The 12,898-nt window shown below is 63.5% G+C and overlaps 1 protein-coding gene across 1 annotated transcript; it reads right to left on the minus strand.

Annotated features, from left to right (window-relative positions):
• Positions 1-1,051: 1,051 nt before the first annotated feature.
• On the minus strand, positions 1,052-2,443 carry LY6D (lymphocyte antigen 6 family member D). Its single transcript, XM_060116500.1, has 3 exons — positions 2,392-2,443; positions 1,503-1,601; positions 1,052-1,287 (listed from the first exon to the last, which is right to left on the minus strand). Exons 1-3 carry the CDS (start codon positions 2,441-2,443, stop codon positions 1,052-1,054), a joined length of 387 nt encoding a protein of 128 aa, XP_059972483.1.
• Between the last annotated feature and the right edge of the window lie 10,455 nt (positions 2,444-12,898).

Below are 12,898 nucleotides of genomic sequence, written 5' to 3' on the forward strand. Positions count from 1 at the left end.
GGATATCCCGAGGACTCGGGATGGTCCGCGCCCTGTGCGTCTCCGCCCGTCTGACGTCCGACCTCAGTGGCCCCGCGTGTCTGATCCGGCCTTTCCACTCCCTGCCCCGGGTGCCGGGTGCCGAGGGCACAGAGTGGGCTCTGAGGGAGGGGAGAGGCATGCCCCCCTTGGCAGCTCCTCCCAAGGCCCGGCTCTCCGGTGGCCACCGCGGGGGGGCGGGGGCGCTGGTCCTCGGAATATTCCCGCCGCAGCAGGAGCTACGGTCGGATCGCAGCCCACGGGAGCGCGGAGCGGGAGAGACCTGCCGCGGGCAGAGGGTGTTGCTCAAGGTCACCTGGTAGGACAAGGTGGGACCCGGGCGAGCCTGGGCAGGCGGGGCTTGGCCGTGAGGGGTGGGGGAAGGGCTGGCAGGGTGCGCGGGGCGGCCCTGCAGGGAGGGGCTCCACCCCGTGGTCTCAGGCAGGCTGGCGGCGGCCTGGTGAAGAGCTATGGCCTCGCACCCCTGCTCCACCTACAAACTTCTGCCGGCTCGCCTACTCAGGCCTCCCCCAGGAGGGCCCTCCTTGTCTGGGGCTGCAGAGGAGGTGCCTGGGGAGGGTCGTGTCCCCTCCGGGGGTGAAGGGTGACGGTGGCCCTCCAGGCATCATGCACGCTGCCAAGACTGGCCCTGGGTGACAAACCCTGGGACTTGGGGGCCTGGTTGTGTGGATGGCTCCCCCCCACCTCCTCTACCCCCGTAACGAGCACAGACACGACCACACTGGTTTGCAACCATTTATTCCTGTGCAGGGCTTTGGGTAGAAAAATAAACGGAAACCAGACAGAATGAATCTGAAGGCTGCAGGGAGCCGAATGCCTCCTGTCCCCCTCCTCCCCGCGCTGCTCAGGGAGGGGCGTCTTCTTGTGCTGGGGGAGGGGCGGCTCCAAGCCAGCAGCTCTTCGTGCCGCACCCGCCGCCCTGCCCTAGACCGTCCAGGGGAGCCCCCAGCCAGGGTGTCTGAGCCCCCATTCTGGTCAGGGAGAGGAGGGGGTGGGGCCCCGGTCCCGAGGGTCACAGGCCGGGGGCCCAGGTGAGGGCGAGGAGGCCCAGGGCCAGCGCCAGGCCGAGGGGGGCGCTGGTGAGCAGGGCGCGGGCGGGCGCAGCGCTCTGCTGACTCTCGTTGCACAGGTCGACCTGGCAGCACAGGGTGGTCGAGGACCACGTGCTGACTTGGCCCTGCAGGCTGTTCATGGGCATGCACGACTCCGCGCAGTCCTTCTTCACCAGGTTCCCAGATAGGGGCTCCACTGGGGACGGGTGGGCGAGGTCAGGCCCGGCAGCGCCTCCCACCCCCAGGGCCTCCCAAGTGCCAGTTCCCAGCTTCCATCGCCACCGTGACCGGACCGTCACCGAGATCACGCCCACCATCCTCCCCAGGGATGATCCTCCAAGCCCTGGGACACCGGGACAGAGCCCTGGAGTGTCCTGCAGGGGTCCCTTTCCCCTCCCCCAGATCGCTCACCCTTGGTCACGGTCCTGCAGAAGTTTGAGTTGACTGGGCAGGTCTGAGGATTCTCACAGTTGGTGGAGCTTGTGCATACGTGACACCGGAGAGCCTGGGCTGGGGGCGAGGGTGTAGGGGTTTCAGCAGGCCCCAGGGAGACCTCCCAGGGAGACAGGGAGACCTGGGTTTACTGCCGGAAAAGACTCCTCCTGGACAGAGCCGTCTGTCACCCCTGCCCTAGGCCAGTCCCCTCTGAGGTCCCTGGGCCCCGCCAGGGTTCAGGTCTTGCACGCAGCCTCAGGAGGCAGGAGGTGACAGTCCCCGTCTGCTGGGGCCCTGGCACCCCACACGGAGGAGCTGTCCAGTGCCGGGCGTCCCTAGAGGACCAGTGAGGAGGTGGCCAGTATGGGGTGCACTGAAGACCCTTCCCCAGGGGCATCAGAGGCTCTGGGATTTGCTAAGAGTGGCTCACAGGACCTGGCTGCAGTCCCCACCCTGGGGGCTGCCTCCTGGTGGGCAGCCCACGGTGAGGACCTGAGGCTGCGTTGGGGTCCCGGAGGCTGTCAGGTCGGCCATGCTGAGCCTGTGGGGTGGGGGGGAAGGTGACCCAGGAGGGCCCTGGGCCCTGGAGAGGGGGATCAGGGGCTGAACCCTGGGTATCTGTCTTTCCCCAGGAGAGGCATCTCAAGACAACTCCCAGCATCGCTCCCTCTTAGAATGTCTGATTCTCGGGGTTGATTCTCTGATTCTGAAATATTGTTAAGTCTGTGATCCCACAAAGTTAAGATGCGGGGTTCACTTTGTTCTAGGGTTCACAACGCCAAGGTTCTCTGTGCCTAGAGGTGAGCAACTCCAGGCTTCCAGGGTCCGGCTCCCCACTACCCCCAGCCCCCAGCCAGCCCCTCACCTGGCCCAGAAGCCACAGCCAGGGCAACAAGGAACAGCAGGGTTGTCTTCATCTTGGGCGTTCCCCGGAGCAGTGGGAGCCCCTCCTCTCCGGAGGCCTTATAGCTGGGACAGGTGCTGGTGGGAGGGAGGGGCGGGGACCTGCCCCTCCCTGCCTGGCCCACGCCCTCCAGTGAGGCACACCCCTGCCCTGCCAGCTGGAGGGATCTCTGCCCCAGCTCCACCCCCCCACCCCCCCACCGCCCCACCGCCTGCCCCTCTCTGGGCTGTGGACAGCGGCCTCAGCTGGCTCTGCAGCCCGCCTCCTCTCTCTGTCCTCTGCCCAGCTCTGGTCACTTTGTCTTTTTTTTTTTTTTTTTTTTTGCGATACGCGGGCCTCTCTCTGTTGTGGCCTCTCCCATTGCGGAGCACAGGCTCCGGACGCGCAGGCTCAGCGGCCATGGCTCACGGGCCCAGCCGCTTCGCGGCATGTGGGATCTTCCCGGACCGGGGCACGAACCCGTGTCCCCTGCATCGGCAGGCAGACCCTCAACCACCGCGCCACCAGGGAAGCCCGGTCACTTTGTCTCTGACCTTCCACTTTGTCTCTGACTTCCACCCTCAGATAGGGTCACAGAGTCCCAAACCTGTGTGGGTGCCCTGGGTGTGCCCAGTGCTGTGCTCGGGGCCGAGGGGTGTGGTGCAGGAGGAGGCTCAGGCCCTGCATTCTTGGGCTCCCGGGGGCTCTGGGTTGCTAGGTTGACCCCCAGGGGTCCTGGGAAAAGACCCTAGGGAAGTGAAGTGTTCACTAAGATGTCTGGACCTGGGGGAGAAGGGGAAAGAGAAGCCCTCGGGGCAGGGACGTGGATGCCAGATGTGCCTGCGGAGAGGTGAGCACCAACTGGGTGAGAGGGATGTGAAGTCCAGGGGGCCTGGGGCTTCGGAGGAGGGGCAGGGGCTGGACTGCTGGGGAGGGGGTGGTGTGGAGGCAAAGACTCAACCCCCCATCGTCTCCACCGCCCCTGCCTCCCATCTTTCCAGGCCCCAGGACCCCTCCTCACCAAGTGCTCCCTCCGCCATGCTCCAGCCCGACCCTCCTCCAGCAGCTGCCTGCATCCTGCCTTGTGACAGTTGCTCTGTGTCTGCTTTGGTCCTGAAAGGCAGTGTGCTCTTCCAGGCCAGGCCTAGGGTCCCGCCTGGTGCGGGGTTCAGCTGGGGGCTGCCAGGCAGGTCCCGCCCCACCTTCCCCCTCCGGCCGTGCTCACAGGGAGGACTCGGACCTCTGCGCATAGGCTCCCCCTTCCCTTGTCCCTCTCCCCGCAGGTTTCCCCGTCCGCTTGCTGGCCCTGGGACCCCACTACTTCTCCGATGTGCCCGGCAGACCCTGCTGGGAGGTGCGGGTGGGACCTGCAGAGGCAGGCTGTGATGACGCTGAGTGGGGCCGGGGCACCGATGGAGATCGGCCCTGGCCGCTGCCAACAGCCGAACCTGCCGGTGGACACGCCCCTGAGGGTCTGGTGGGGCAGCGCCTGCTGTGGGGATCTGGGCCAGCCTAAGGCTCTTTGGAGCAGCGGCTCAGGCCGGTCAGGTCTGGGCTCCAGACCCCTGGCCTTTCCTCCTGGCAGGCCCCCGGGCAAGCTGGCTCCTGAGCTGGGCCTCACCTCCTCCCTGCCGAGTCAAGGGTGCATATCGTGATGCTGGGGGTCCAAAGAGGTGTGCCCACCCTGAAGCAGTCACTAGACCTGCAGGACCTACACGATGGTGGAGGGGTGGTGTTGCGGTGCCTTCCAGGATCCTGGGAGGCACAGGGAGAGGGCAGGCAGGAGCCCCCGAGGCAGCCCCCCATCAGCCTCCTGAGCCCGCGAAGGCTGCCTGTCCTACTGGTTGGTCCCTGGGGCTTGTTTAAGGCAGCTGGGGTCTGGATTGACAAGGCAGGTGACGTGGGGGTCCCTGGGCCCTGATCCAGAGAAAGTCACTCTGAGCTCCGAGGCCTCCCTCGGAGTGGGAGGGAGGGTGCCCAGGAGGCCCTGGGAAGCAGGGCACAGGGCTCAGTGACAGGGCAAGGGGTGGCGGATGGCAGGTGGGGAGTGGGGACTACTTGGGCCAAGGGTCATGGAAGCTGCTGGAAAAATAGGTTTGGGGGATTGGATTTCCTGTCGGGCCCGGTGGCGCTGCAGGATCCAGGGATGTCGGGCCGACTGGGAGTGGAGGTCTGGGCGTGAGGGCGCTGGGCAGGGGGCTCCCCGCATGTGGGGCTGGAGGGGGCCCTGTACCCCCAATCCACCTCCGTGAGGCACCTCAGGCTTTTACGTGGCTGTGTGCCCTGGTGGCAGGGCTAGACACTGGAGCAGAGGCGGCAGCTGGTCCTGTTCTGTGGGAAGGAGGCCTTTGCCCCGGCAGGGCTGCCCACGAGGACGCGAGCTGCCTCCCCTGGGGCTTCCTAGCAGAAACATCAACCCCAGATACACTTCACTTGTGGGAGAAAGTGGGTGATTCCAATGACAGGAGCTCTCAGAGAACTGGGAGTTATCAGGATGGTGCAGTCGGGGAGGGCTTCCTGCAGGCAGTGCTCTGGCCACCACGGTCTTAGAGGCCGGGTTCAGGGGAGAGAGGAGCCCTGAAGCTCGTCCCCTACCAACCCCTTTCACTGGTGAGGAAATAAGGACCAGAGAGGACCGGGATGGCACCAGGTCATGTGGGAGTGGGGCAGAAACTGGCACTTGTTTCTGTCACCACTGACCCCTCCTTCCCTCCGCCCTCACATGCTGGAGAGAGCAGCTGCTTTCCGGAACCCGAGCCCTCCTATCGGCCTGGGTCCCTAGACCTGACAGTACCAGCAGGTGTGACACCCAGGAGAGGCCTTGGAGGGAATACTACCCCCTACACCCACCCTCTAGCCCTGCCTGCTCCCTGAACTCAGCTGGCCAGGAAGCCAGATGCCAAGACAAGCCCAGGTCTCTGCCTGCAGCTGAGGTTCTCCTGCCCGGGCCCCCTCCCTGCACCTTGCCTTCCTGCCCTCTCCCCCTCGTCTCAGCCTGGGCATGGGAGAGGGGCCAGGGCCACTGGGGTTACACAGAGCAGGAGTGTGGCCCAGAGAGGGAAGCGCCTGGCTCAGCGTGGCACAGCAGGCACCCCAGGCCTTCCAAAAGGCCCCCAGGCCTGCCCCGGGCTGAGGGTGGGCGCCTCCAAACCTCAGGCTGAGACAGGCTTCTTCAGCTCAGGTCACCAAAAGGGCAGCCCTGGCCCCGGCTACACCCCCAAACTTCCCTCCACATCAAGGCACCCCATTCACCCCCTCTTCATTCCTTCAACAGAGTTTTAGAAGGACTCAGCACGTGCCAGGCACAGAGGGTGTAACAGAGACTGAACGAGGAGAGACAGGGTCCAGGCTTCAGGGCCCCCCGACTAGCTGGGGAGATGTCGAGGGGGTGGACATGTGAGGCTCTGTGTGTACCCCACGTGAGCATGATGATCAGGGAGGCCGAGGGACCCAGGGGGGCTCTCCCCAGGGTGGAGTGGGGAAGGACATCCCGGCAAGGGAGCCAGGGTCTGGCTCAGGGGCCGTGCATGGCCTTGGGGGTCATGCTCCCTTTCTGTCTCTCTCTTCTTCCCCAGCTGGGGTGAGGTGACTTCCCCTGAGTCAGGCAGTGGAGTGATGCAGGGTCTCCCTCGGGCCTGCTCTGTTCCTGTAAGTCACACACCTGCTCGCATACGGGGCCTCCCTCAGCTGACATACAGAGGGCAGGGCCTTGCCCAGGGTCACCCAGTCAGTGAGTGGGAGCCAGAGTTGGGCCTGGCCCCCCAGCATGGGGCTGTAACCCTCACCGTGGCCTCTCCACTCCTCCCTCCTGGCGCAGGAGAGTTGCCTTTATACCCAGGGCCGCGGGCCTAGATGTAGGTCTCTCTCACCAACTGCCCAGGGCCTGACGTGGCCCCATCCATCCTAGATCATCCCCTGGGACCCTGGCCACCAGCTGCCCTTCTCCAGAGACACCTTCTCCCCATCGCTGGGCGAGGCTTCTGGATGCAGGTAATATCCTTGGGCTGGGCTGGGGCTGTGGTCCAAGGCCGGCTCTGCCCCTCTGCGCTGGCCTCTCATACACGCGGGGCCCCTCTTTCCTGCTCTGCCAACCAAAAATCCAGGGAGTAGCCACATGGGCAGCCCTTCCCTGCCTTGAAGCACAGCCTGTTGCCAGGAGTGGCTGGGCAGGAGCCCTAGGGCCAAGAGAGACCAATCCCCCTGAGAGAGGCCTCACAGGACGCCTGCTCACAGCAGCTCCTAGAAACAGCACTGGGCACCTCTCCACGAAGCCCCACATGGGCCCTGACTGTCAGCTTCTCTGGCTGTGTCGCTGAGAGGACACTGGGACTTGGGGATCTGGGTGATGAGGGCGAAGCCCTCGGGTGTGAGCCGCATCCTTCCATGAAGGCATGGGTATAGGGTCTGGGGTAGTGACCACGGGGCCCTTCTCACTGTCCACCTCACTTCTCTGTCCTCACTTGCTCCCAACACCTCCCCACCCATCCACCCATCTATCCATCATTCATGCATCCATCCACCCATCCATTATCCATCCACCCATCCACCCATCTATCCATCATGCATGCATCCATCCACCCATCTGTCCACCATGCATGCATGCATCCACCCATCTATCCATCATGCATGCATCCATCCACCCATCCATTATCCATCCATCCATCCTCCACATCCGTATATCCACTCATCTACCTATCCATCCATGTATCCACCCATCCTTTTATCCATGCATTCATCCATCTTCTATCTGTCTATCCATCTATCCATCTGTCCATCCATCCATTCAACCATCCACCATCTACCCATCTACTCATTCCTCTTACATGTCCTCTAGGAAATAATTACAGGGATGTTTCTCTATCTCCTCTCTCCTCTCTCCTCTTCCCTTTCTCATTTATACACACACCTACCCCTGACAAGAGAAAACAGTAATTCTCGAAGACCACAGAGTGAAACCTGGTGGCACTCTGAGAGCCTTAGGTCTGCAGGTGGTTGGCAGGCAGCTCTGGAACTTGCAACACCTCACATGCAGACACTCCCTTTTTATTTAAGATTATGTTAACTGGGGAGGAGAAAGGCTTTGGGAGGACATCACTGATCCTATCCCTTAGGAGGGGAATAAATATCTAACACAAATCATGCGCTCCGTGTCTGTCCGCCTTTGGCGCTAGTCCCCCTTACACAGGGCAGTGGAAATTCCTTTTCTTGGCACCCCTGCACCCCTGTCACTTTGTCCCCTGCCCCTTGGGAACAGGAAATGACCCCTTTTTGGGTGCTGCCACTCTTTAAGCCCCACTAAAATATGGCCAGGACAACCTAGAATTTAAAAATAAAAGTTTTTTGGAAACAGCTGATGAAACTGTGGAATTGGGACTATGTGTCGGGGAAAACTTCAGTCTGCAGTGAGGCCCCGACTTCAGACGTGGGCAGCCTCTCTGCAGACCCTGCATTTTGCAGACACGGTTCCCGGGCACAGGGCGATGGGAGCCAGCAGGGCGGCATCTGCAGCAGCCACGTGGCCATCTGTCCCCACGGGGCCGGGTGTCTGCTCCTCCAGGCTTCAGGCAGCTGCTGAGCTTGGAGTCCGGAACAGCCCAGCTCCAACGCTCTCTGCTCAGCTTGGTGGCCTCAGGGACACGGCTCTGGCACCAGTCATGGTCCAGGAGTTTGCATATTGTTGCAGCCCGCTCTGGGTGTGGGTACAGCCCTGGGGCAGGGAGGTGGGTCCCAGTCTGGGCCTGCCAGGAGCTCATGACTACAATCCCAGGGGCTCAGGGGATCAGAGGGTTTGTGCCATCATAACTTGGGACATATGTAAGAAGGGAGCAGGGGTGGCCCCCCTGGCTGGAGGGAAGGTGACTCACAGAGGCCCAGGAGCCCCAAGGGATGTGCCCAGAGCAGAGGAAGCAGCTCTGACTGCAAAGCCCAGGGCACACGGAGGGCCTGGTGCTCCAGGACCCCTGCTGGGTGGCGGTCTGGGCTTCTAACCCAGAAGACTGCAGAGCCACCCCTGCTCCCAAGCCCTCCGAGCTCCAGCTGCCTCCCTGCCCTCCCACCCCACCCTCCCTCAAGGATTTCAGAAATAACAGGTCGAAGTCTGAGCCTTCCATGGACGGCCCCACCCCGCCGCCCCCTAAACGCTCCTCCCTAAACCAGCAGCAGAAGCGGGGGCTCCAGGGCCAGAGCCAGCCTCCCTGCCCCGCTGCCCGAGAGCCCTGCTCTGCTGGCGCATCAGGTGCCCACCCTCAGGCTTCCCGCCAGGGGTCCTCTTGAAGTCCCTCCAGCCCTCCCCTACCTCCGGGCCTTTGCACCTGCCGTCCGGCTGCCTGCCTGTGGTCAGGATCACAGCCACAGACTCACCCTCTGAGAGGCCAGTGAGCCCTGCAGCACCCGACCTCCTCCCGAGTCCCCGTCAGAACTTGCGGGCCCACCTTTGCTTGTCGGTTTGCGGGCTACGGCCCCCAGGTCTGCTGTGTCACCGTGGTGTCTCAGTGTCCACGTGATCTCTGAGTGTCTGTTGATTTAATGACTGGGGGGCACCTGTAGGTGGGCGTAGAGAGAACTCAGGCTTGGGTGCAGACCACCACTCCCCCACCAGGAACCAGGGGGCCGGGAAAGGGTCCGGAAGGCTCTTTGTGCCTCAGTTTGCTCATCTGTAGTGAGGGAGAGTGAGTGTCTTCACCTGGAAACAGCCCCCTTGCCCCACCCCTACTTCTGAACACAGAAGCTCTTGGAGGAGGTGGCCATGTGTCGTCATGTGGCTTCCATTGTGGTTCTCCGTTGGGACTTGTAGGGGTGGGGCCAGCCCCAGAGGGAAGGTTGGTCAGACAAGAGAGGCAAGAAAGGAAATTTCCACTTTCGTTAAGAGAAGAAACCCCAAGCTTCTAAGGCTGGGTGGAGTGGTCCAACCCTGAGCTCCACCTTTGCTGCTGGGATGGCTGCCCCATACGTGCCCCATAAACACCTCTTCCTGGGCCTCTAGGCCTGGCTGTGCAGGGGGCTGGGAGGGCCCCCAAGGGAATCCTGACACCCTTATTTCAAGGCAGGGCACCCTCAGCCTATCTTGTCCTCCAGACAGCCCAAGGTGCAGACAGCGGGCAGAAGTCCCACAAGAGGTCAGGCCCCCTCCCACTGGCTTGAAACCTCTGCTGCCCTGCACTTCTTGGGACCGCTGTGCTCCCCGACGGAACGGCCACCACTGCCCTGTTACAGGAGCAGGGGACCAACAGTGGCTGGGCACACAGGCCTTGGGGCCAGAGAGGTGGCTGCCGGGAACAGGAAGGGCCTTCCTCCCTCTGGGGCAGGTAGTCGGGCTCCTGAGGAAGGGCCCTGGGCAGACGTGTGGAGGAGCAAAACTTCTGGAGAGTTGGGGGCTTTGGGCCCTGGGAGGAGACTCAGAGCTCCGGGCGCCTGGCGTGCCCTGATCGGGGATGTACGATGGGCAGGGGTGGGCACAGAGCTGACCACCCATGCTGGGGGACACTGAGGCTCCGAGGGGCTACCCGGGGGGTGCCGTGTCAGCCCCCAACTTGGGATTTGCTGAAAGCATGTTTCTGCCTCTCTGGCCAAGGGGGTTCAGGACAGAAGTTGGCTTCTTAGAGAAGGGGACGGTGCTGCATCCCCACCTGAGCATGTGCCTTGTTGAGGACGCCCCTCATAAAGTGCCACCTGCCCCTCCAAGGCACAGCGGGGCCCCCAAGACCGAGGACGAGAAAACTCACCGGACCGCACGTCTCAGACTGAGCTCAGAGCAGCCCTGCAGCTTTATTCCTTCTCTCTCAACACCCTGGGGGGTCGTCTCTGGGGGAGGTAGGGCCACCTCCCAGTCCCGATGCTGCCCCCGTGGGCAACCAGGGTACCGTGGGATAGGTCTAACTTCACCTGGCAGGGGCTGGCAGGGGTGCCAGTGGCCTTCCAGAGGCTCGGTCCCTCCCCGATTTCAGCACCCTGAGCCCCGGAGGCAGGAAAGAAGGAGGCCCCGTGGGTCTGCGATGCGTGAACGTTCTAGCTGACCAGTGGACGGGAAGGTGGGAGAGCGAGGGGAAGAGGGGCCAATTGTGGACGAACGAGCGTCCGCGTGGGCAGGGGAGTGGCCGGCGGGGCGCGTGGAACGCCCAACCCTCAGATCTGCCTCTGCCCGCACGGGAGGCGGCTGGAGGGACCCGATGGCCACGGAGCACAGGGGTCCTGGGAGGCAGGACCTCTCGGAGCCCCAGGGGAAGCCCCTGAAGTGGGATGGCGGGTGCTGGGGAGAATCGAGGTGCCCATCCCACTCCCGGATGGTCAGGGGACCCCAGGAGCCCTGGAGAGGGCTGAGGGTGTCCCCACATCGGTGGCTCCCTGAGGGAGGGGGGCTGGTGTGGCCTGGGGGGAGCAGGGAGGAGTGACAGGGAGACAAGGGCTCTTCCTGCCAGCGCTGGGGTTTGTGGGGGGGATGCGTGGGCTGCAGACGGACCCCGTGCAGCCTGAGTCCAGGCTGAGAGTGGTCAGGAGAGAGCCAGGGCCGGCCCGTGGCAGTGGCGGGGGGACTCACCCGGCTGCCTGGAGCAGCGCCCACAGCAGCCTGGTGGAGGCGCTGAGCCTCCCATGGCCGCCCATCAGACCCACGGCCGCGCTGCTGTTGCACTGGCTGCCCTGACAGCAGGAGACGGAGAGGGCCAGGCCGTCTGAGGACACGGTGCTGCTGGGGCAGATCGGGGCGCAGGACTTCATGACCAGGATGTCTCTGGGGCTGGCTGCGGAGAGAGGGCCAGGGCCCATGGGTGCCTGCTCCGTGCACACCCACCCAGCCAGCCCGCCGGGAGGTCCTGCTGCCTGGGGCCGTGGGCACTGCAGGCACAGCCCCCCTCTGGGCTCCGGGATCTCGCGTGTGAGTGTCCCAGAGAGCCTTCCGCTGTGTGCGCAGGTGGGTCTGCGGAGACCGGGCGCTCCCGTGACACCTGGGGTCAGGGAGTGACGCGGTGACTCTCCACACCCAGGCTGTCTTCCCCTCCCTCTGACACATGTGGGGGCACTTATCTGCTCTGGGTTTCAGGCTCTGGAGTGAATGTCAGGCCCTGTGCTCACCCCGTCCCTTTCTGGGACTGCAAAGCCCTAGGAAATGGTGGGTACGGGATTAGAAGGACACAGGGCAGGCTGCACAGTTGCCTTTAGAGCTTCACAACCCTCCGGGGAAGGGACAGTGCTGGCAGGGAGGCAGGGGCCCCTGGGGAGCGAGTGGGGCGCTCGGGTAAGACGCCGTCCCCCGTGGACACTGGCTCGGCTGCCACACCTGCAGGACGGGGCCGCTAAGCAGGGTTCCTGAGATGCCGCCCCCGGCAGCTCAGAGCCCCGTGGTGCCGGGTCAGCATGAGTTGCTTCCCCCAACCTGTCCTGTGCAGAGCGCACTGGAGCCTGTGAGCCTGACCGAAGGGGACTCCTGTTCGCAGCCGGCCCAGAACCCAGAGGACTAGAGGGTCTATCTCAAGGCACCTCAATGTCCTTGTCCAGAGAAGGTGGGTAATAAGAGGGCCAACTTCCGTGGTTGTTTGGGGTTAAACGGATTCATTCATGAGTGGTGTTGACAGCAGGCTGAATAAACGTCTCTTGGGGTTGGCATAGTTAGGAGCAGTGTTTAGGGTGGTGCCGTCAGAGCCACCGGTGCCAGGAAGGACGTTGCCCTCTAAGGCCTTGGCCAAGCAGAGGAACACAGCTGCCAGCTCCTGGTGGATCGAAGCTGTGCCCTGACCTTCACCACAACCTGGTGTGAGTAGACTGGCTTTGCGAGTGGACCTGAGTGCCATTTGGTAACAGTGGTAGCAGTGACTGACCCGTTTCTGAGTTACTACTGAGAAGACACAGCAGGTGCCGGTGACACCGCCCAGTGTGGGCACATCTTCCCTGGAAGGCTCTGAGCTCCAGCTTCCTGGCCTGAGAAATGGGATATTAGGCCGGGGCTGTTGGAGGACTGACTGAGAAGATGGACTCATACCTTGGGCCTGGCGCCCAGCAGGGGCTGGCTCTTTGCTGTGAGGACCTCCGAGGGGCTGTGGTCCCAGACCCCTCCTCACCGGATCCACAGAAGCCGAGGCTCAGAGATCACCCTGTCCCCCAGGACTGCCCAGTTACCATCCCCATGGTCAGATGAGAAAACTGAGGCTTGGGGAGGCACCATGACCTATTGGAGGCACTTTGTGGGGGACGAGGGGGCGCAGAGGAATGACCGCCCTGCCACTGCCCAGGCTGAGTCGGCCAGAGGGCTCTTGTCCCTCCACTCGCTGTCCCAGGCCCCCCAGTGCCCCCCACCCGCCCGGGTCTGCCAGAACCCTCCTTCTCAGGGGCGCCTCACTGCTCCCTCCCCACTTGTCAGCCCAGGGGTCCCCCTGACCACATGGTCAGGCTGGGTCTGACTGCTGCCCCTGGAGGGGACACTCAGGGAGTGCCGCTGGGCCAGACAGGTGGATGGACAGACAGATGGGCAGTGAGGGGCAAGTGGGAGGTGGGGTGAAGG

Source organism: Mesoplodon densirostris, chromosome 13, assembly GCF_025265405.1.
Source record: "Mesoplodon densirostris isolate mMesDen1 chromosome 13, mMesDen1 primary haplotype, whole genome shotgun sequence".
NCBI classification, from domain to species: domain Eukaryota; kingdom Metazoa; phylum Chordata; class Mammalia; order Artiodactyla; family Ziphiidae; genus Mesoplodon; species Mesoplodon densirostris.

Coding starts and splice junctions, on each gene's coding strand:
- LY6D (XM_060116500.1), bottom strand. CDS start 2,443: ATGAAGACAACCCTGCTGTTCCTTGTTGCCCTGGCTGTGGCTTCTGGG. Junction 1,602..2,391: donor GGCTGTGGCTTCTGGGCCAG/GTGAGGGGCTGG, acceptor CCTCGCCCCCAG/CCCAGGCTCTCCGGTGTCAC. Junction 1,288..1,502: donor CTGCAGGACCGTGACCAAGG/GTGAGCGATCTG, acceptor ACCCGTCCCCAG/TGGAGCCCCTATCTGGGAAC.